The sequence below is a fragment of the Bactrocera neohumeralis genome, chromosome 2 (assembly GCF_024586455.1).
Source record: "Bactrocera neohumeralis isolate Rockhampton chromosome 2, APGP_CSIRO_Bneo_wtdbg2-racon-allhic-juicebox.fasta_v2, whole genome shotgun sequence".
Taxonomy (NCBI): Eukaryota; Metazoa; Arthropoda; class Insecta; order Diptera; family Tephritidae; genus Bactrocera; species Bactrocera neohumeralis.
This window is the reverse complement of record NC_065919.1, coordinates 73,629,882-73,654,013: the sequence shown is the minus strand read 5'-3', so window position 1 is coordinate 73,654,013 and position 24,132 is coordinate 73,629,882. Positions and strand designations below refer to the sequence as shown.

Sequence of the window (24,132 nt, the reverse complement as noted above, 5' to 3'; positions counted from 1 at the left end):
TTTCAATGGTATATAATTTTGTCCACAACTTTTTAATCTTTTAAGGTTATTCTAGTTACATTTGATAACTAGTGATAAATGAGTGACTACTCAATTTGTATTGTTATCAATAGTTCTATCGATACTTTAGCATCTCTAATAACATATGATTGGTTACAGCCTGCACAATTGACTGATACTTAACCAATGTAAAATATAACCATTAATCTTTTTTAAGTATTTATACAACTAGCTATTTATTTTAGAGAACTTTGATACGCTCAAGGAAACAGTCGATTAATTTTAAAATAAGCAATAATGTTATTAATGTTAAATCGGTGTATATTTCGTGGCCAGAGTAAGAAGTTGTGGGCCAGAAGTTATACAGCAGCAGTGGACGCACAACAGGAATTAGCATTAAAGGAAAATTGTATATTAGTGGACGATAAGGATAAGGCAATTGGTTACAGTAGCAAAGAAGACTGCCATCGTGTGAATAAACAAACTGGCGATATAAAATTGCATCGTGCATTTAGTGTGTTCTTATTTAATTCAAAGGGAGAGATGTTGGTTCAGCGGCGTTCGACGCATAAGGTACATTACGCGTTTACAATTGATTTGTATACATTTGATGTGTTCTAGGAATTCTCTATCAAGCAATAATTTTTTTTTTAGATCACATTTCCCGATACATATACAAACGCCTGCTGTAGTCATCCGCTGCATGACATTGATTTAGAACGGGAAGAATCGAATGCAATAGGCATACGAAGAGCTGCCCAACGACGTCTCAATTATGAACTAGGTATACCACAAGAACAAATACAACCAGAATATTTTCATTACTTAACGAGAATACATTACAAGGATTGCGGAGATGGCGTGTGGGGTGAACACGAAATCGATTATATACTATTTTTGCAAAAAGACGTTGACCTAAATCCAAATGAGAATGAAGTCAGTGAAGTGCGTTATATTAAACGCACTGAAATTGATGAAACTGTGTCAAAATTCAACGCTCCACTCACACCTTGGTTTAGACTTATTTTAAGGAGTAAACTCAAAGAGTGGTGGGATAATTTGCATAACTTGAATCAGTATGTGGACACAAATGCCATACACCGCTTTTCGAGATAAATAATAATTATACTGTGCATTTACATATTGGAAAAATTTCACATGAAATATTTTTGTTTATGGTAATTAGTTTTGTTATCTTAGTACTTAAAAAAAAAATTAAAGTAAAAGCATTAGTCACGGGAGCCATTTAAATACTTTACTTTATATACATATACTGTAATATAAAACACATAAAAGTGTGCTCGAATTTATGAAGACTGGCTTGTACTTCTAAACGAATTTTGTTGTGAAATTTTCCACAGTTAATTAAAGGGTGTATTGTATATATTATGCGAGTTATAATTTTACTCAACTCTATCGTTCCCAACCATTGTATATTTCAATGTGTGCGTAATTTTTCTGGCAACTAACGGTTGATTAAAAGATGTTATAGTCATTGATTAAGATGCATATGGTTATACCAAAGAGGACAAACGCCCAAATGGTGTAACACCAAAGAGCTTTTATAAAAAGAGTTTAGTTGGGTGTGTTTTTTTGATTTTATGAAAAATGAATAAAAAAGAGCGATAAGTCACATTTCAGTTTTTATTTTATATTTTATGTTTGTATGTATACAATTTGTATTTGTTTATGTATATTTATGTAAATAACAATAAAGTACAATTGTTTAGTAAAACGATCACATTTACCGTGTTACTTTCATCTATCCGCTGTGTTACCATGCGCATTGCTTTTGACTTACAACTATTTCTATGTATATATGTTTGTATGCCACAACGTACATATGTAGGTATATTATTGAGTTGGCGTAGCACAATAAACATTCCGTAGCACAACAACAAATATCAAACAAAATGAATAATAAATATTTACAAGTTTTGGCGTAAAAAATCTTATATAATAGTAAAACAAATGTATGTATGTATGAAAATGTGGTCAATAAGCTGCAGCTTGACTTGGTTTTTGAATTTTCTGTTGACACATATAAGAAGGGCTCAAAGCACTTTCTTTTCGCGACTTTTGTTGCTGCAACAGCTTTAAATAATTTTATGTGTGTGATGCGAACGCGAATTTGTCATATTGTAGTATACAATATTTTTTTATATATGGATACATTTAAACGTGTCCTAAACGTTTTGTATAACTTTTTTAATAAATATATGTTTTATATACATAGTATTTAAGCTTTTTTCTAAGAATACATATCACGGGACGGTGAAGTACAAATGTATGCAGCTAAATTATTTGGATTATCACCCATTATCCCTGCGTTTATCCAAAACCAAGACGACAATCTACATTCAAATTTCAGTCAATTCCTTTAAGTTGTATTATTCGCTTTTCATTTAAATACATATGTAAATATTTTAGAATTTCATGTTTTCTGTAATGATAACTAACTCTAAAGTGATTCAAATAATCTTATTCGAATCATTCAGTTGGTTTTATGAGTATATTGTGGGTTTGCATGCGCTTTAAAAACACGTCGTAGTTAGTATGTATGTATATGTGTATAATAAATAGGTATCGATTTCGTTAATATATATTTTTAGCATATTTTGTCGTTTCTTTATTTTCTTTTTTATCAGCCAATTGGCTTTCTTCGCACTTCATTTAAGGCACTTTCGAAGTCTTGTAGTTCTTAGTTTATGTAGGAATTTAAGCAAAAAACTATATTACCACTTATAAAATTTTGGCACTTTCGTTTTGAATTCCTTTTAATGCATTCACTCGTTTTGTAATTGTTGAAAAACGGCGCATGCTTCAATTGCTTTTTTGCGCACTAAGCAATTTTATGACAGTCTACATAGGTAAAATCACAGCCATTGGCATTTAGGATAGTCCAAAAAGCTTTAATGCATTAAATGCAGTTGCTAAAGCTACTTCATCTGGCGTTTTCTTCATGAATGCAGCTATCATCTCAACTATGGCGGGCAAACTACAAGGTTCATTACGTTGAAAAGTACAGTACCTGAATAAAAAAATTAAAATGTTAAATTAAAATAAATATGCAGATATAACATTTATAACCAACCTATGTAAATATAATAGCGAACGTTCTGTTATACCAGTCTTAACATGTTGCGGCAGCTTGGAAGCTCTTGTATTTGGATACATGAACGGCGAGTCCGTTTCGACAAGCAGTCTATCTATAGGCAAAGTTCCATTTTCTAAGAGTTTGCGCACTCCACTATCTGATTTGTCCTGCAGATTTTTAGTGATACATTGCGTTACAATATATACATGTTTAAAATTTAACAAATACTATTTATTACCTTGCATAAATAACCAGTTAAACTAATATAGAATCTCCTATTCAGATATTCGACTGCTTCGTCCGCTGTGCCCATGAATCCTCTTATGATCACAGGCGGTAATTTCTCAAATCTGCAAATGCAAATTAAATAGTAAATAAAGTATAATAAAAAATTAACTTCGGTTGCACCGAAACTAGAATACTCTTCACAACAAAAGTTTTCAAGTAAAGAACTTTATTTTGATCGATCTGTTCGTATGGCAGTTACAAACTTCAGAGTATATATAAGCATAATAATCACTTACTTATCCAGTATATCGAGTACATCATGTTGTGCGGAACGCTCGTGTATCAGCAATGATTTGTTCAATTGGCAAGCCAAATGAATCTGCTTCTCAAATATCTCTTTTTGTGCCTCGGGCTCGGAGAAATCGCGCTGATAATCTAAGCCGCAAGGTCCAATCGCAACGCATTCCTGCGAAGCCGCAATATGTTCGAACTCGAACCAGGTATTTGGTTCTTCGATAATTGACTTGGAGTCGTGTGGATGTATGCCAGCAGTCGAATAGATTATATCGGGATAAATCCGTGATAGACGCAGCGCTTCTTTGCTAGATTTTACCGATGTACCTGGAACCATAATTTTTTGAACACCTACAAAAATATAGAAAACAATTTTAATAAAAACTCAGTATACCATATAATGAGTAAGAAAATTTGTGAGTTTTTTTTATCTGAAAACTTGCAGTTTCGTTAATTATATGCAAACGACGTAAACGGAGACTTCCCGTAAGACCTTTGAGGTCAAAATGAATACACATTCATATAAAAATAAATATTTCTAATTTGTATGCGCATATTAATGGGTGTGTAAATATTTATGTGCGTATACATATATAAGTACATAAGAGAATACGAATACGCAACGCCTTGTTCTTATCGAAGAAGATCGCAACGAAATCTTCAGGAAAACAGACTGCGCTAATTGACAAAATATGTATGAACAAACATACATACATACATACATATATATATATGTATATAAGTAAGAAATATAATATGTTAAATACGTCATCCAGAATTATGTATGTATATTTCTGCATGCCACATACCTGCATCTTTTGCTCGCTGTATAACTGATTCCAGATCACGGCTATATTTTTTGTTTGTTAAATTCGCGCCTGCATCAATCACTATGAGATTTTCGAAGCAGTGCTTCATATCCACTAAATCTAAATCCACACCAACACCCAAGCTACCTGCCAAGCTTAAACCAGCACCAGTGCTAGTATTAGCAGCGGAGGCTGTGCCAGCTATAGATTGTGCCATTATCGTTGAGGTTTTGTTATTTTTGTTTTTGTTTATTACTTCTAGTAACTTCAATGATTAATCGTGTTATCTGTAAATCGAGTGGTGCTTGCACGTTGACTATTGACGAAAATAGATATGACGAAATAACAATACTACAGCACACAGTGAAAATTGTTTTATATGCACATTAATTATGATGAATATCTTTGAAGAATAATGGCGTATGTCGTTTACGGAAGCTATTGTCGCGATAACACAATAGTTACAGTAAAACTTAAAGTATCACACGCAAATTAAGCACCTTAAAAACGTTAGTTTTGTAGGAAAATTAAATTAAAAATGTTATAGAAATTGATCACGACTGCTGGCAGCTGGCGGCCAAGAAATTTAGTAAAATACTAGAGTGAACAGTATTGCCAACTTCGCTTTGTATGTTTTTACAATTGTTGGGCAATCCTAAAAGCACAGTGTGCCTAAACGACTAATATAATATATATGTATGGTGATATAATAATTAACTGAAAATAATTTCAAACGCGTGAATATGTAATGAAGTCAAATAAAAAGTGGATAACGATGAAATGCTATTGAATGTAGAATTCGCTTTGCGAAAACTTTTAGATAGAATTTGTTAAGCCGTTAAAATATAGGGTGCTCTAAATACATGTATTTTATTTAATTTGAAGTGTGAATATTTCCATGTATAGGTATTTATCGTTAATTTATCATATTTAAATTTCATTTTAAAATTTATTTTATTTTTAATTTTGTTATGCGAATTGAAAACAAAAAAATTAATTTCAAAGTAAAAAAATTGTTTTGGAATTTAAATTTAGGTATTTCGTGTTCTACTATTTTGGTTATCGAGTTGGCAGAGAAGTGGACCCAGTTAACCAGCTATGACTGTTTACTCATTATTAATTATATATGTATATACTTATATATGTATATATTCCACAATTCTGTTAAGGAAAACACAAGTTCTCAACATTTCAAATAGTTTTTCTTTTCAATTTATTTGAGTATTTGTCTATTTAATTTAATGCAATATGTATTTTGGAATATCTAACGATGATAACTTCTTGAATACAGCATGGCAATAAAATCGGTTTTTTGAGTATTGTACGTATATTTCTTATATTTTATGTATTGTGTATCTGTTTTTTTGGTTGTTTTGGGATTTGCTTTAACATTTACACAATGTTTATGACATAATCTTCTGTAGAACATACATATACGATATATGCCATAAGTATATATATGCATTTATTATTTGTATTTGCTTCAATTACATTGACTGTAATCAGCTGATTATCATAAACTTAAAATTGTTGTTGGCAAAGTAAATCATAACAGTGAAGAAATTGGTTATTTTTTTGTATTCTTACTTGATTATAATATGTAAATACAATTTAGTATTTATATATTCATGTTTAATTATTGTTTTCAAATCATATGCGTACTATTGACTCATGCGTGCATTTGGAAAATATTTTATAAAATATTTCTTAAATTTAGTATGCTGTAAATATTAATGAGAAATTCATTTCTTCTATGTTTTTTTTTGTTTTAGTATATAAGTATGTAAGTATGAGTTAGTTTGTTAGGTACATTTTTAAAATGTAATACTTTTGTTTTTGAATACGTGGTATGTGTGACGGTTTCATTTTTCTTTTATATCAAACTTGTGATTTAAAAACAATTTCATATTTCTAGTATGCAATATATGTATATAACTGTATGTATGTTTTTTTTAGCTAGCTATCCCACATAGCTCACGCAGATATGAATATAAGGATGTCCGTTATTTCACAAGTAGGTTCGTGTTTTACAAGCGCTCCCTGTTTCAGTTTGCATTTGATAAAGAATTTTAATTGCGTATAACTTTAAAAAGTTGGTTTTATAGAAAAAATCACCAAAATCTTTATGGTAGGGATTTGCAGTAGAATATAATTTTTTGAAGGTTGTAGATTTAGTTGTTTAATGCAAAAAATCAAAAGATAAAAAATCTTATAAGAAAATAAATATGATTTAAGCGCGGTTTAAATAAAAAAAAAAACAGTTTTTTCGGTTGGACCCTGTTTTGGCGCAAAAACTGAAACTTCAGTGGGCACTTGAAAAAATTCAACTTGTAAAATAACGCACACCCTAATGAATATATTTTTATTTAATTCTGCGACTGTTCTTAGTTCAATTAATTTCATTTCTTTTGTTTGTATATATAATCTATGTATTTAGTATACTTTTTGACAGCTAATAGTTAATATTGAATATGAACATACAAAAGCGGCTAAGTACAAATTCTTTTCACATTCATACGTTTGTATGTATGTGCTTTGCTATTTATCTATATAAATGTGTATATGAAGTGTTTGTTGTCTTTAGTATATTTGGAGTATTTCTTCTGATTTTAATTTTTGACTTTGTTTGTGTGTGTGTGTTTTTTCGATTACCTCTATTAGTTAGTGTCTCTATGTACTTACTATTTATGCTCTAATAAATCTTTGGTATTTATTTCAAGTACTTGTATTTTGTTTTAGTATGTACTTCGCTCTTTGTTCCATGAATGCAGTTACATATATTCCGTATCTGTAAGTGTTTATAAAAATGTAGTTAAGTAACTTTTATAAAACTTTGAACCATTTTGTCGATTATTCTATTTTATTTTGTGCCAAATGACAACGACGATTGCGTTTGCTGCATTTGATATACTACATACATAAATATGTATCTAAATAGCTTATATTAATAGAAGAGTGTGCTTGAGTAAATTAGATCACACATTTGGGGAATGTTTTCATTTTAATATATATTGTACATACATTTGGTATGTATGTATGTCGATATGCGCACAAGCAAATTTAACCTCACAAAACATGGTACATCTTCGGAGCAGGTGCCCTAATTAATGACTTATCGATCTTTTAGCATCAGCTACATAATCAACATAGTAAAGTAACGGATGCGCTCATTCTGTAGTAGTAATAAATTGAATGTGTAGTTCAAACCTTCCGATCCATTAGGCAATGGTATCAAAGTTTACCGTTTTATATGGCAAACTTGTTGGAAAAGTAGGATAAAACTAGAAATTTCAAAAATATAGTTTTTTCCATGATATTTTATCTAAATGTGTGACCAAATTTATCCAAGCTTCACTATTTATTTATTAAGCATATATAATAGTTAATTTTCTTTTTTCAAGCGTTATTTTTACATATAGGTTATTGTATAGATGCTTTTGCACCCTGCAGGCAAAATTAGAATATCGTAAACCAGGTTGGGTTGCATTAAATAGTAAATTAACTCTTAAATATTATTGACCTTCACTGCTTAGTTTCTCCATAGCAAGTTTATGCCAATACTCTCACATATCGTTGTTGCTATTGTTGCAAAGATCTTCCCATTTTTAGTTTTCTAAAATGGAATAATGCGAGTTAATCACTTTTTTTCAATACATATATCCATGCCATGCTTTATTTGGTTTTGCTCTTTGTTCCATTATTCTTCTGCACTTAAGATCATATTTGTGATTCTGTTTCTTCTATCTGATACTGATGCTTTATCTATCTTTCTGACCACTTCACCTTAATTGAATGAATAATTTCAAGAATATTGTGTCAAAATTTCAAGTCGTTGGGACAAAACTGACGAAGTTAAAAATATTTTTTTACTGTTCTTATGAATGGTTTCCACCAGATTTTCACTTTAAAGCGTTTTCCTTCTGCACAACTCACGTTTTCAAAGTTGGTGTTCCTCATAACTGCAAAACTACAAGGCCGATCATTTTCAAGATTTGATCATTAAGTAATTTCGTTTGATGACAACAGCTGATTCTTTTAAATTTTTTCGCGGCCAACTTCATACTTAACCGCTTTACCGTTATATATTAGAACAGCTGATACCCTAGTTTGTAAAAAAAATTAATTTTTGATACTTTATCGGTTAAAGGAAGATTAAAAACAGCATTTGCGAATTTTACTGTTTTACTATCAAAAGGGTAAAAAATCCAGTTCAATCACGACGAATTCCAGCAATTTCAATCTTGACGATGCACCATATCTTGGAAAGACGCTTGAAGCCGATGTGAATAATATATAGTCGTTGATAGATGCAAATCGTCGAATAATAGCTTCAGAAAAACGACTAGGATTAATTTCGAAGCTTGACATATGGTTCCTCATGTTCTTATAGAGCGAGATTTATTTCGACACTTTAACGACTGAGATTTGCTTACTGGCGACGAAAAGTGGTTTTTTTGCTAAAGCGCAAAAGATCATGGTCTAACCACTCAAACCACCAAACCACTTCGAAGGCTGTTAGTCACCAATAAAAGGTTATCTTGTCTATTTGGTGCTACTTCAAGAAGATGCTTTATACCGATAATACTACGAATAATTCTGAAGTACAATGCGATAAGCTGGACAAATTGAGTGATACACTCTGACAGAGTAGACCAAAAATGATCAATAGAAAAGGTGTGGTGTTCCACAAGGATAATATGAAACAATGTACAAGTTTGTTGACTTGCCTTGCAGCTCGAATGGGATGCCTTGCAGCTTGAATGGAATGTGCCCACCATATTCTCTTAGCTTTACTATATTCGATCTTTTACTTATTTCGTTCTCCGAAAAATTGTTTGGTCAGGAAAACCTTCACCTCAAATCAGGATCTCAAAAACCATTTGAACCAGTTTTTTTGCCTGCAAAGATCAAACATTTTATGTGCGCGGAGTCAATCTCTTGGCTCATGGAGAATACATATATAATTTCATAAAATATTTTACTCCGTTGACGTATAATATTTTTTCGAAATGAAAACATCGTAGAACATTCTACGAATGTTACACTTTAATGTATCATTGGTTTTACTCAATCAATCTTTTATAGTATGATGAATCTGTAAACTTTTAAAATACACTTAAAGCCATTTTTCCTGCAGGGTACATTAACATGTATATACATACATATATGTAAGTGTATTCAATTATATAATTTATTTATGCGACATAGCGCGCTATCCTGGCTTTCCCTAAATGCGATTCAAATCGAAAATAGAAAATTTTGGCTGATAACTATTATTACAATACATTATTATTTATTTCAAATATAAATAATATAATCTATAAATTTTACAAGCATGTGAACTAATTTGATTAGCGCATTAATAACGTGATTGAATAACAAAATATTTATATACATAACCTCAATTTCTTTTGCTGCCTATTTGGTTTTTGCTTTGAACTTTTTGTTGTATTGTTCGTTGAGTGTTAAGTGAGATTAAAGAGGTTATATCCACTTGTGAACTAAAAAAATAAATATGTATTTTGCATATAACCACGTTTAATGAAAGTACAAATGTATGTATGTATATTTGAGAATATTCTCCGAAAATTTGAAGCCGATTCTGTAAATAGTTTCGAAGATGTATGAGCGTATTTGTAAAAAATTTTTTTAAATGAATTGGAGGCCCGACTGTGGATCGGCTACGTGATCAAGGGAATCCAAAATTATAAATTCTGTTAATGTACACTTTTATTTATTTTTTAAATAAAATGCCTCTTCAAAACAAAAATTAAAAAACTTACAAGTGGATATAACCCCCTAAAGCGAATCCAAACAATTTCCTAAAATTATTTATCCATAACTGTGCATGATGCTGTGAATTTAATCCACTCATATAATATATAAGTATGTACACATAAGTGTATATATGTAACTATATAATATTTATGTACTAAAAGTTGTTAACAAAACAATTCTAGGCGCCTTACTTGTGTTTGCTGGAGTCTATATAAGTCACACTGCCAGCGAGACGGTCAAGTGTGTCTAATTTTCAACATTATACGCATGTAACTATATTGATAGTTAATATATAATAATAAATACATATTTTATGTTAATTTAACAATATTGTATATATATATTTTTTTTTATTTTATGTGATCAATAATTTTTTTTTTTCAATAATAATTTTTTCAATCAATAATTTTTCTAAAATGCGAAAATGTTAAAAAATAATAAGCAGAACAACTTATTTACACACTTACACACATATATATGTGTGTATGTATGTATGCTTGCATTTATATAAATATTTTATGCTTGTTTGTAAGTAAGTGTATATGAAATTGTTAGCAAAAATTATTGCTCTTTACCGAAATCAACACTTTCAATATAAATATATAAATCGTAAGAATGTTGTTCTTAATCATAAATGTTGCTGTTAGTAGGTACATTGCATTTAGAACTCGGTGTGATTTAAATTTTATATATAGTACATACACATATTGGACAGTTGAGATACTTCTGCTCTGCTTTGCAAGTACTTAGTATGTTTGTATGTACGTATATATGTATATATACCATATATGTATGGCTGCGTGTGTATGTATGCATTCTTTTTTGTTTCTTACATATGTATTTGTTTTTATTTCTGTTGTTGTATTCTGAAATTCGTTCAATACTCATAAAAATACAAATTTCAAATCGCATACTTCATTATCAAACATTTCATTGCCGTAAATCTGCATGTATTTATGTATGTATACAGTATAACAATCATTAAAACTGTGTGTGTGTGTTTGTATATCCGAAACTATCATATGAAACTCGTACAAAATGCATATCACCCAACATTACTTATAATCATTATCATCAAAATCAGCATCACCAATATTATAATCGTCATTATAATCACCAAAATCATCATTATTATAATCATCATTATTCTCGTCATCATTATCATCATCAATCTTCATCATTATATTCGTCACAATCATCATCGATCTTCAACATTTTATTTGTCACAATCATCATCATCATTATGATGATCATTAAGTTCATAATCTTTACCATCATTATCATTACATTGATCATAATCATCACCGTTTTCTTCAATGTCATCATTATTATCATCATCATCATCATCATTATCATCATATCATCATCATCATTATCATAATCATCATTGTTGCCCGCCCACAATTAAAAACTGTACTTAAGATTATACGCACCTCTAACTAAGCTAGACTTAACTATAGCACTTGCGCACTGACATACAAACATTCAATACACCAATACACCTGTAAACATGTATGTGTGTATTTTTGTATGCACCTGCTCTTAACACTGACTTAAACACCTATCATACATACAATCGTAACATATACATATACATACATATAAGAAATGTGCGTTCTGATTACAATTAGCTTTTCACTTTGTATGCATTTGCTTCCCGTTACACTAACACACTACGTTTAGGATATGTATGTAAGTTACAGCGCTCAATAGTACACTTTTATGTGTGTGTGTGTGTGGCGCGCTTTGTTTTTGTTTTGTTTTTTTTCTGTTTGTAAGTATGTGTGGCTGTATGAAATTTTTAGTATAAATCGTAGTGTTTTGTTGGTGTTGTTGTTATTATTATTTTCCATATATGTAATATAATATATAGCAATGTTAATACGAATAATCATTTATGAAATGGCTACGTTGTTAATCTTTCAATTATCTGTTATTATACTAGATTTGTTGTTATTGTTGTTGACTAATTTTCCTTTGCAATGCAATTTATAGTATTTATTTATTTAGATTTTTGTTGTAATTTCTCCAAAAGAATTACTCAAACATTTCTATATTCCGTCGAGGCGATGCGAGCGCACCGCCGAGTGATGCCTCGGTTTTCTTTAAGATCGAGACATGATGTCCAGTGCCGTCACCCGTGCGAGTGTGACACGCAATTATGGAGTCCTGTTTGTTGAGAGCACCGCGGCGTTGATCGGCGAAAGAAATAACAGAATCCTGCTTTACCAGCTGATGGCGTCTGGGCTCTATAAATAGCAGGAAAATAACAGAAAGATATATACATATACATAAGTGTGTCTATATGTTTTATAGACACCTTTAAAGATGAGGTTTATAAAAACACTACAAATGCTTTCAGCGTATCTTTATCTTTGGATAAGATCACAAGCGATTCCTTCTCACGTAGTAATTGTTTCATTGTTTGAGGGCTAGATAGATTCATAGAAATAAATTGACACTTTCACTGCGATCTAAAGTCTTTTGTGCTCTCTTCTCAGCAGATAGACTCACATAGGTCCAGCGCATTGTTTATTGATAGTTTTCGAAACAAAAATGGTTCGACTGGAACAATTCGGGAAATCTCGAATTATAGCACACAATATTCATGATAGTTAAAACATTCATTCCAGAAACTTACTGAGATCATGGAACAAAAGTTAGTTCTCGTTTTTTTAGAAAACTTCCTATGACTACCCACTTAATGATTCTCAGTCTACAAGTACAATTAATCTAATAAAAATGAAATTTAAAGAGACATGTAGCCTAAAATATCAAAATTCCGAGTCACTATCAATAACATAAATTTTTATTTCATCAAGATTTCAACTAAAAAATTGTGAACGTCAACTCGAACACGTGAACGATGCCTTAGAGAAGGTAATTCTAGATCTTTACGTTATAAGAAAATAAATACCATATAAATATTGAAGGATTTACTTATGTGGCATGAAAAAACACACTTCTCTGTGGTAAGATTTAAGATACTAAACATAGTGGAACAATATGTTAGATCACTCACCAGGCCTTTGATCCACAAATGAGATCACTGAGTCTTGTTTGACAAACTTTTGTCTTTTATATTCCAACATGGCGGCGCTGGTGCTGGGCGATCCATAATTGTGTGGTGTATCCAATTTAAAGCTCGTTCCACGTCGTGAATCAATTGACATGTTGTCTTGCGTAGAGCAGGAGTCCTGGCATTTATCCAAACCATTGCGTCTAGCATCCATATATGAAACAATCGAATCTTGTTTGGTTAGTGACACTTTCGAACCATTACTATCCTGCTGACAGAGCATGCGACGTGATCCATCGCTAGAGGCGCTCTCTTGCTTGATCAAAAACTGTCTCGAGCCATGTGAGTCTTGCTTTAGTAACATTTGCTGTGACAGATTGCTGTCCTGCTTCAACATGGCGTTGTGATGATGACGACGCAACGATTGATGCTCATAAATATAGGAGACAGCGTTCGTCTTACGCAAGCCAGGGCTGCTGGGACTCTTCCGTGAGCTATTTTGGTGATAATGCGAGGACTTGCGAGTGCTGGTGGTGGACGAAGCAATGGCGACGTTATCATAATATCTGTAAAAATTCGTTAGGCTATAAGTATCACATCTATTTAAGCATAAATCGTAGAAAAAAGGACCTTATGCGGGCACAGCATGAACGGGATTGTATAATAGCTGCAAAGCCACGTCGATACTTTTTGTTGAAAAACGCATATAAAATGGGGTTAATGCAGGAATTGGAAGAACCCAGCCACTGCGCGAAGGGTGTCACCTTGTAGAGCACCTCGCTTTCTTCGTTTGAAAGTTCTCCACCTGAAAAAAAGTAGAAAAAAATTAACAATTAGATTTCAATAATCCAGAAAAAATTTTTTCATACGAACTAACCAAATTTAATACGGGCGAAGATCACATAGAGTGGCAGCCAAGACAATACGAACAGTATAACAACTGCTACAAGCATTTTGATCACCTTCACCTTCGACTTCTGTTGCATGCGATCCATTTGTGCATCCTTTGAGTCACCGGGAATCGAACGCGTCGACACCTTTATCCAAATCAACACATAGCACAGTGTTATCAAAGACATTGGCAGTAGATAGCAGGCCACTAAATGGGCTAGGAGGAAATATAGATTGCCATTTGAGCCGGGTGGCCACACCTCCTGACAGAGGTAGAGGTTCGGCGCTGCCGGAAACGAGTCAGCGGCCGGCACGAGATCAAAATATAAAAGCCAGGGTATTGTCGAACTCAAGGCAATCAGCCAGATGCATAATATCATGAAGCGTGCGCGACTCTTTGTCATCTGCTTAAGTGGCCACCAGATTGCAATGAATCTGAAAATGTCAAAAATATTTATGTATGCAATTTAGTAGCCATAAAAATGCAATTAAAAAGCACTGAAAAGTTAGCATATTGCTATTGGGAGGGCATCATTAAAGTGGAGGTGAAATTATTGTCGTTTATGACTCCATTTCACATTGATGTCAACGGTTTACTGGTTTGCACTGAAATATTATATATGTAGCTATATACAGGGGGATTAAATATGAAGGAAGGCAACTACGAATTTAGTTCATTTTAGGGAAGAACCTTTAATAATTATTCTTCGTCTACTTAAATGCGAGCTAGTTTTACATTAGCTTCGCGGATAACTGAGAAGATATTACGCCTACAAAAAGTGAAGACTCCATTCCAGTCATTTCTTCTTTTCGCAACGCGAAGCCAGGTCCTTCTCCACCTGGTCTTTCCAACGGAGGGTAGGTCTTCCTCTTCTTCTGCTTTCCCCGGCGAGTACTGCGTCGAATACTTTCAAAGCTGGAGTGTTTTCGTCTATACGCATGACATGACCTAGCAAGCGTAGCCGGTGTCTCTTAATTCGCCGAACTATGTCAATGTTGTCTTATATCTCATACAGCTCATCATTCCATCGAATGCGATATTCTTCGTGGCCAACGCGAAAGGACCACAAATCTTTCGTAGAATCTTTCTCTCGAAAACTCGTAACGTCGACTCATCCGATTTTGTCATCGACCATGTCTCTGCACCATATAGCAAGACGGGAATAATGAGTGACTTATAGAGTTTGATTTTAGTTCGTTTCGAAGAAGCACCTGTTGGCTCGACCTATTTTGCGCTGAATTTCGAAGCTGACATTGTTGTTGGTGTTGATGCTGTTTCCAAGATAGACGAAGTTATCTACCACTTCAAAGTTATGACTGTCAACAGTGACGTGTGATCCAAGTCGCGAGTGCGACGACTGCCAGACCAATTTGTTTTGCTTCCTTATTTAGTCTGCAGAAAGCAGAACTAACGGCACTTTACAATATCATCGATAAACGCCAGCTTTTACCAACTCGATTAAGTTCTGCAACTCGAATTATTTTCTCTAGCAGCAGATTGAAAAAGTCGCACGATAGGGAGCCTTGTCTGAAACCTAATAGGTCACAATCTGAAATATTCTGAACACATTTATTGAAACTTAGTTCCCGGGAAACTAGAACTAGAAATAGGTATTTACGAATTCACAAGTCAATAACTCCACTTTATGACCTAAATGCATATATTATTTATTTTATTAATTATTTTTTTATTTTATTTTATTCTATAACCTAATTCCTACCATGTGACTAATTAAGTTAGTGGCAAAATTCTAAGCGCTCTGACAGCTAATAAACTCACTGTCCATGGAAAGCAACAAAATTTATGAAAAATACTGAACTTGATCTTATTAGCTATCAATAACAGTGACTGAACAAAAAATCAGCGCATAAAGCAGCTACGGCATCGATCATCGTCCAGTGGAACAGCTGATTCGCGGGGTGAGTGCCAGGGCGGCCATTCGTACGTTAGACACATATGAAAGTATATACGACTGGCGACAGAGCGATCTGGTTGCCCGTGCAATTGGCGCCAGCTGTTGCCACATGTATTTATATGTGTACATCTGTATATACTTGCAAATATATTTCACATGTACATATGTACAAGCATTTTGCCGCAGTTGTCAAATGCAACTTTTGAAAAGTTACATTGAATAGAGCCGCAATGCCAATCTCCTTGGAGCCCACAGTAGACTAGATTAAAGCTTAGCGCGGCGCTGTCACCTCTACTACCGCTATAACATACGCATTGGTATGCCGGTAACTTACTTTCCAGCGCTAACATTGACCGCGGTCGTCCAGTTTTACTTCAATTCAACTCAGTCTAGTGGCTAAAATCTAAAATCGTCAAAATTGTATAAAAGCATTTGGAAACGCACTGAAATACAACAGTCACATTAATCCCTCCGTTGCAATAACAACACACCTTCCAGTAGTTTAAAATAGTTTCCACTTTTCAAAACCCCACACACAACCAAAAATGTTCAAAATCGTAAGTATTTTTGGAAATCTGGGGAAATGCTTATTTATCAATTTCTTTTTGCACTCCGATCTCCTTCAACCAGGTGCTTGTACTCTCCGTCATCGCCTTCGCTTGCGCCGAGCCTGGTGTTGTGGTTGCTCCTGCCGTACCCGTTGCGCCGATCGTGCATCACGGCGCACACGCTGTGCACTCGTAAGTAGTTACCGTTAAACGTTCTGAGAAGCAAGTGGCGCAATTCATATAAGAAGAGACATTTTCGAGTTATCGATAAAATATCGAATAAGAATATGCCTTTAGAATTATATGTACTTAAGTAGATGAAAGTCTTCGAAATAAATAATAGTATTCATTCCAAGTGTTGCCAATGTCCAGTCTGCCTGTCAGCATTTGCACTGAGTTGGAAAATTGGATTCTTCTTTGTAGCCATACTAAAATATTCATTGTATCTTGAATATTTTTTGCATTTTTCGGATTTTTCTCTTTTTTTGTCATTTGCTTTTTTTTTGTTTTACGCACTCGGCGCATTTACTACGAGTATTAAGCATTTTCGCTTTTTTATTGCAGTCACGTAATTCATCATCCCGTGCCAGTGAAGACTGTCGTGACACCAGTCATTGCCAAGCCAGTGGTGCCACTTGTGCCGGTCGTAAAGCCAGTTGTGCCTGTAGTTCCAGTCCATCATGCCCATCCGGCCGTTGTTGTGCATCACTGAGCGCCGGCAGCATGGCAGCTGCAGGCGCCCCAACACCAACGCCAACTCTCCGCAGCACCCGCAATCAACCAGGAACGTTGATGAGGATCAACGAAAGAACGACTCGAAGTTAATCGAATGCAACAATGGCTTAGTGCGTTAATATATGTAGATTACAAGCTCCCTACTCCTATCCCACTTCCCCTTCATTCTTACTTTAATTCTGTACTATGAAATCCCTGAAATTAGTTAAATACAACAAGCAAAACAACAATAAAATTTTGTAAAAATCATTTAGCACGCTATGTGTAAAGCAATCATGGCATGCATGATGTATGTCTGTATGTAGGTATGTATGTTTGTATGTGTGTTTTGGAAACGTGGCAGCGCAACGGAAGGTTGTTAGTTCTTGAACACTATGAACATTATTACATATGCGCAAATATTCGCAAAAAATCATGAAAGTGCAAAAAGTTGGTTGAAACATGGCGCTGCGATTCACCTCCTTAGTTTTCCATTAACTTTTGAAAATTTGGTTTTCGTTGTCATTGACGGTGACTTGTACTTTGTTTTAAAAAAAAATTTAGTATTTAATTATATTTTTATATACATTTGTATTTCAGAGCGCTTGTGCCAGGTCATTCACCAACAAACTTTCGAAAGCTTTCGGATAATTTGATTATCTAAAGATGAAAGTAGTTTGTGTTTCAGTAGGTAAAATTTGTTAGTAATCCACTCGGCGTCAATATCAATTAGCGCAACTTCGTTGACAGAGAGCCAAAAAAAATTGTAACATGTGATCCATAGAGATACATTTTTCAATAGCATTTTTTTTTCGAAAGAATGTGTTTCGCGATCTTCGCTCGTGGTTAATATAATTGACCTACTGAGAGTAATATTCGCACCACCATAACTCATCTTAAGACCCAACAATATGCGACCGAATAGACCACATCCAGCCCGCAGTGGAGAAAATATAGACGCCGTAGCTGTGAGTGCACACGATGACCGTGAAGAGTCGATTCGACGCCGTTCTCATCAACTCGGACTGACGTGTGGAGCAACTTGGCGCATTTTCCGTCGAGATCTTAAATTGAAAGCATACAAAATACAGCTCGTTCAAGAATTGACGCCGCTCGACCTTCCCAAGCGACATCATTTCGCTCTATGGGCTCTTAAAAAGTTCCCAAAAGATCCGACGTTTTCGAGATAAATTTTGTTCAACGGTGAGACCCATTTCTGGCTCAATGGGTACGTAAAGAAGAAAATTGCCGTATTTTATCCAGAAAAAATCATCAGTCCATATTCCCTTAAAAATTATGCCGCTGAGAACGTAAACGTCAATGGTGACCATTATCGATATAAGATGACTGCAATAGAAGCTCGTGATCTCGACGACACTTGGTTTCAACAAGGCGGCGCCGCTTCCCGCACATCGCATCATTCAATGGATTTATTGAGAGAACACTTCGGTGAGCAGATAATTTAAGGTTTAGGGTCGGTCAATTGGCCACCAAGATCGTGAGATATCACACTGTTAGTCTTTTTACGGGATATGTAAAGTCTAATGTTTATGCGGACAATCCTGTTTCGGTTCAGGCCTTTGAACAAAACATCTTGGGCTTCATTTGCCAGTGACCAGTAGAAATGCTCGAACGAGTCTTTCAAAATTGGACTCAACGGATAGACCATCTGAGACATAGCCACGGCCATCATTTGAAAGAGTTAATTTAAAAAAAATAAATGCCAAAGAATGCTCTTTTGAATGATAAAAACATTCCTCAATAAATGTGTTTTTTCTTAAACAAAATGTAGGGAACCTCGAAATGGATCCCGCTTTATAATTTTTACACGCTAAACAGGGTATACGAGTACTAAATATGCTACGAAGTTTGTAACCCGCTGGTCGAAATGTCGGAGCCCCAAAAGACGGAACTTCGTCTTCTTCCATATATTATCATTCCTGCTTTAAGCAGATAACTTGACCACAATTTTGTTTGAGTTTTTTAACATTCGTGAATTAGTTTAATGAAATGTATTAAATTTAAGTAAAAATTTATATTTTTGTGTTCATATATATTTTTGTATGTTAATTTGACACCTACCTATTTATCGATAACACATTCTTATTTGTTTTGACGAAGACTATAATGCTTTCTTTTAATGTTTTTCGCAATGCAAATGAAATTAATTAGCAAAACTCCCCACAGGGATGCTAAGTACCGCCCCTTGTAATCAGTATACATTAAGCAAATATATATATATTTTATTTATCCATGGTTTAGAAGCATTTTCTGTGCGTTTAATTATACAAAATCTCTTTTTCTGGTTTTTATAACTGATTTGTATTTCGCTTGGTCGACATGATAGGCGGCAATGTTAATTTACATGTTACAAGAGCCGGTTAAATTAAGGACTATTATGAAAAGTGGTTAGTGTGGGTAAATGCCTTACTTACCTATCCAGTGATACGGCAATTAGACTGTAGACGGATGCTGCCACAGATACGCCCTGTATGTATGGCACTGTCTTGCACATCAGCCAGCCCAGCATCCAGGCTAAAAGAAGAGCATTAAAACAAAGGCAATTAATTAGAGTAACTGGCAATGAGACAGACAATTAACATAATGGGAACATTAACACATACAACTGTATATATATTCTTTGAATATATGTATATCGATATATATAGAGCAATATATTTTTTGGTTTTATATTTATGGCTTTAATGTTACGAATTTGATTTTGATACTTATCATCAAGATGTCAGATTTTTTTTAATTAATGAAAAAATACTATTAAAGTATTCGATTTTGTAACGGTTATATAAAGAAGCAACTGCCTTGTCTTTTTCCGTTTCAAGTCAATGATTTTGGTAAAATTTTCAATCTCTCCATGAGTCCGTCTTATATTACGTTCCCTCAAACCCTTCATACCCAGAACTGACATAATAAAATCTATATCTGACAAATATTGGACGCATCTTTGGATTTAGTTCTTCAAAATTTTGGATTTAGTTTTTCAAAATTACATTAAAAACTTTTCAAGCAATTTTGTGCAACTTTTTAACCCTCTTAGCATGTTTAAGACCTTTCGACTAACTTTTATACCATGTAACACCCACCAGAAAATTTTTTACAAATTTTCCAATAATTAATAGACAAATCTATGCAAATTTCAGCTCATGAATTCTATTTTTGCAAACAGCGTCCACATTCTAATATTTATTGACTTTTGATGTTGTTGTAGCCGCAGAAAACAGTACCAAAATAATTTTATGGAATAGATTATAAAAATCCTTGCTGGTTCCACTTTTCGCTAGCTACGTGTGAGAATCCCAAGGGAAAAGCTCAGTTTCAAAGTCATGTGTCTTGCTTGCATAGCAGTCTACTATACCTACACACACAATCTGATTATACACATACTGTATAAATTTCAGATGCATATAAATCAAGCAAGAATCTCGTACACGTAAATGCCTTATCAGCAGAAAAGTAGATGAAGTGCTCTTGACTTTGCACCTACTTATGTAGATGCGTCGAGTACATTTATCTGCCTGTATATCGGTATGCGAGTATGTTTATTATGTACTTGTAGTACAGCACGGTGCTTTCTCAAGCCTGCTTTAAAATGTCATTCAACAAATGTTGCGTATACGCCGTGAAGGACGAGAGATGCTATTGCATTGGCATTGATGAGCCATGCTTACAAAAATATAAGTATAAAATTATTTGCGCATGTATGTGTGAATATGTTGGGGTATATATTTCAAATATGTGCAGGTGAACAAAATGTCATTACCTCCAAAGTGAGTTAAGAGCGCAAAGAAAAAAGATGAAATCACATTCTTAACACTTAATTACACCTGAGGTTAATATGTGTCCTTAAGGACGCTGGACGGTAACAAAGTAATACCTATTAAATCGTTGTGATATATGTGTGGCTATATAATTTGACCAGCATCTAAATTAATGCTTGTAAGGGCAATAAAAGGCACGTGTGCTAAAGAGATTATTACTAACATAAAAATTAACCAAAAAAGTAACGTATCGAATGTGAAGCATAAGATATTTGAAAAAAATTTAACTGTCCATTTTCGCGTTTTATCACAATTTCGTGAATATTTAACTGGAGAACTAATAGCAATCTATTTACAGCAAATCAACTTATAAAAATAGTAAACAGCACCGAAGTGTAGGCAACATTTTCCACCCTTATATACTTTTTAGCGCAAAATTCGCAAATGTCAAGATTTAAAATAATTTTTACCCTTCACGCGTTAGAGTTTTAGTTAGAATTTGAAATAAAATTATTTGCTTAAAAAATTCAAACCATTGAAAAATTATATAGCTCTGCTGCAATTGATTATCTCACACGTGGATTACACAAATGAGATAAGCAATTTCGGTGTAAATTAACCGATTACCAACTGAAAACATTCCGCAGCCAAAGACAACAATTTCCGTTGGCAATTAATTTTTATTAAATACAGTAAAACCAAAAAGTCATATTCATAAAAGCCACTTTGACTTTCAGCACCAGGGACTACGTGATAATTGCCGTTGACAAAAGTTATTAAGCATAAAAATGCTTACGAACATTTAACTCGACGTTTTTCCGTTTCCCCTGTTATGAGGAAGATTTTTGCTTTTACTTTTACGAGCAATACAGTAAACACTCTAATTGACTTTCCTCATTGCCCACATGAGCAAAGCTTCCGAATTCGCATTTTTATAACGGAAACCGAAAATTCGCCCCCCTAAACATTTTCGCACACGGATCTGCTTTCATTTCTACATTTGTATCTGTGGTTAGGTAAGTAACTGTGTCTATATACCTGTAGCGGTGTTACAATTATTGTTATAACACCAAATTTGATCATAGCTTTCAATATACTACAAATATAAATTTATTAGCAATAATTTTTTATGTAATTTATCGATAACGTATTACGTGCAGTATCCGTATATCCGCGCAAAAAAATGAGCTCAATTTAGGGCGAATATCCGTATAAAGTCAACATATGTTGGGAATGTCATTATTATATAAGCGCCTTTGATTCCTGTTCCTCTTCCAGATAACGATGGGGGGAAGATTTAATTATAATTTGACTATTCTTTTTTGGTTTTTTATTTTCGGATAATTTCCAGCCGAGTTATGGTGAACACCGCAAGGTGTTTTTTTCTCAAGACGTTCTGGGAGAAGCTCTGTTACCAGCTTGTGCTTCAATATTACTGCATGAAAAAACTACTCTAGGTTGTCAAAGGTGTGGTCAGTAATGTACAAAAGGTCCGACTAAAATTAATCAATCCGTATTTTCGAAATAAATTCGCAAAAAACAAGTCGTTTTTTTACCTTAAAAACCTTCCGCCCCTTAATTTTCCCTTGAGTTTAAGTTAATCCCAGTGGAAAATTGCCACCTCACAGATTTTGATACAATCATTCCATATATGAATATTACATTTTAGAGACATTCTGCGAGTTTAAATTTCTTTTGCGCTCTCAAATTGAAACAAAGAGAATAGGTTAAGAATTTTTTGAAGATAATGCTCAGTACTGTATTTCATTAATATTCTTTTAAGTCATAGGCCTCATTGAACTTAGCTTATCTGACGCTGTAATTATTACTTCTTTGCGAAATTTTTTTAGTTATTCTTCATTTTTCCGCTCTCGTAGAGAAACAAATTGAACAAGTTTAGTGTTTTCTTCAAGGCTGTGGTGCAAGACAATTTTAATAACAATTATCTTATACCGCTAGTAAACCATATTTCAAAACAAGTTTAATGAATGATTTTAGACTTGCAAAAAAAATATTAGAGCGGCGGCCATTGTGAATGCCGGTTTGTGAGTTTGATGAATTTGACAGATAAACAAGCAAAGACATACACTTTTTGTTTACTTGTTATATAACAAAAAGAGTTATTTTAAGTGAAACACATACCGTTAAGTTTATTTTATATACTGCAGTTATGCATAGATTTAAACGTAAACTTCTGTCTTAAGAACAGACATTCTGTTTGCACATATGTATGTATGTTTGTGCGGCTGTCTATGTGTGCAATGCGTCCATAAAATCGCCGACGTTGCTGTCAATGTTGACATAAACATGAAAGTGATTGCTATTGCACTGCCGGGTTGCATCGACAATAGCAGTTGCAACGCGAATAACCCTGACGATTAGGTCATTGAGCAAAATATTTAGGTCAATTTAACCAGCCGCAAATAGCCTTGGATTCACCAATATAACCTTTCACCTGCCCGCCATACCGTCTGTCATGCCGTAGCATATAACTACCATAAATATCGGTACCACCTACATTGCTGCAGCACACGCCTTCTTGCTGCTTACCACAGACACACTTGCGCACACACACACACACTTGGGTACACTAGTGTACGTGCTGATAGTGATTTTGTGGTTTGAGTGGCGCATTCCAAGAGGCTCTTTGCAGACAGCTGCCGCCCAGAAGCAGCAAGTTGGACGCTCTTCACTTGTATGTGCCGAGTGTGGGTAAAAAAATATACCTGATTCCGTTCGGTGGGCGGTAGTTGATGGAGGTGCAACATTGTTTTCACACCGCCCTCGGTTGAAACGTGTGTGCATAACTGCAGGGAAGTAAGTGTTTTAGGGAGGATCCCCCACTTTCTTAATTTCATTTCTCATTGAGCACGCTATCATTCGCGTAGATTTTCATTGCTTTCAATGCTCGTAAATGCCAACCCACTTTCACGCATATGTACATACATACTCTGATATATCTATATACATATAAGTATATACACATATAAGTATGTATACACCCCTTATATACTGGTAGACGAGGTTTACCAACGCCGCCGCGCAACAGCAAAGTAAGTTCG

At 34.0% G+C, this 24,132-nt stretch overlaps 4 protein-coding genes across 5 annotated transcripts in view; 2 read left to right on the top strand and 2 right to left on the bottom strand.

Annotated features, from left to right (window-relative positions):
• Window positions 1-111: 111 nt before the first annotated feature.
• Window positions 112-1,743, top strand: LOC126755123 (isopentenyl-diphosphate Delta-isomerase 1). 2 transcript variants are annotated; one of them, XM_050467474.1, is made up of 3 exons: window positions 112-188; window positions 246-573; window positions 655-1,743. In XM_050467474.1, exons 2-3 carry the CDS (start codon window positions 298-300, stop codon window positions 1,114-1,116), a joined length of 738 nt encoding a protein of 245 aa, XP_050323431.1. In that variant the 5' UTR covers window positions 112-188; window positions 246-297; the 3' UTR covers window positions 1,117-1,743. The 2 variants fall into 2 exon arrangements, with proteins under 2 accessions (XP_050323431.1, XP_050323421.1); XM_050467464.1 differs by having other exon boundaries at window positions 157-573.
• Window positions 1,631-5,025, bottom strand: LOC126755112 (3'-5' ssDNA/RNA exonuclease TatD). Its single transcript, XM_050467451.1, has 5 exons — window positions 4,429-5,025; window positions 3,622-3,970; window positions 3,336-3,447; window positions 3,095-3,264; window positions 1,631-3,031 (listed from the first exon to the last, which is right to left on the bottom strand). Exons 1-5 carry the CDS (start codon window positions 4,643-4,645, stop codon window positions 2,893-2,895), a joined length of 987 nt encoding a protein of 328 aa, XP_050323408.1. The 5' UTR covers window positions 4,646-5,025; the 3' UTR covers window positions 1,631-2,892.
• A 1,228-nt stretch (window positions 5,026-6,253) lies between these two features.
• Window positions 6,254-24,132, bottom strand: part of LOC126759005 (neuropeptide SIFamide receptor) — a 30,977-nt gene continuing 13,098 nt past the window's right edge. Inside the window, exons 3-7 of the mRNA XM_050473526.1 lie at window positions 19,730-19,829; window positions 14,103-14,551; window positions 13,856-14,030; window positions 13,229-13,791; window positions 6,254-12,455 (exon numbers count right to left, since the gene is read on the bottom strand). Of these exons, the coding sequence (XP_050329483.1) occupies window positions 12,244-12,455; window positions 13,229-13,791; window positions 13,856-14,030; window positions 14,103-14,551; window positions 19,730-19,829 (1,499 nt within the window). The 3' untranslated portion in view covers window positions 6,254-12,243. The remainder of the gene's footprint in view (window positions 12,456-13,228; window positions 13,792-13,855; window positions 14,031-14,102; window positions 14,552-19,729; window positions 19,830-24,132) is intronic.
• LOC126759015 (A-kinase anchor protein 14) lies at window positions 16,160-17,529 on the top strand. Its single transcript, XM_050473538.1, has 3 exons — window positions 16,160-16,589; window positions 16,663-16,772; window positions 17,145-17,529. The coding sequence occupies exons 1-3, from the start codon at window positions 16,578-16,580 to the stop codon at window positions 17,290-17,292; spliced, it is 270 nt and encodes an 89-aa protein (XP_050329495.1). The 5' UTR covers window positions 16,160-16,577; the 3' UTR covers window positions 17,293-17,529.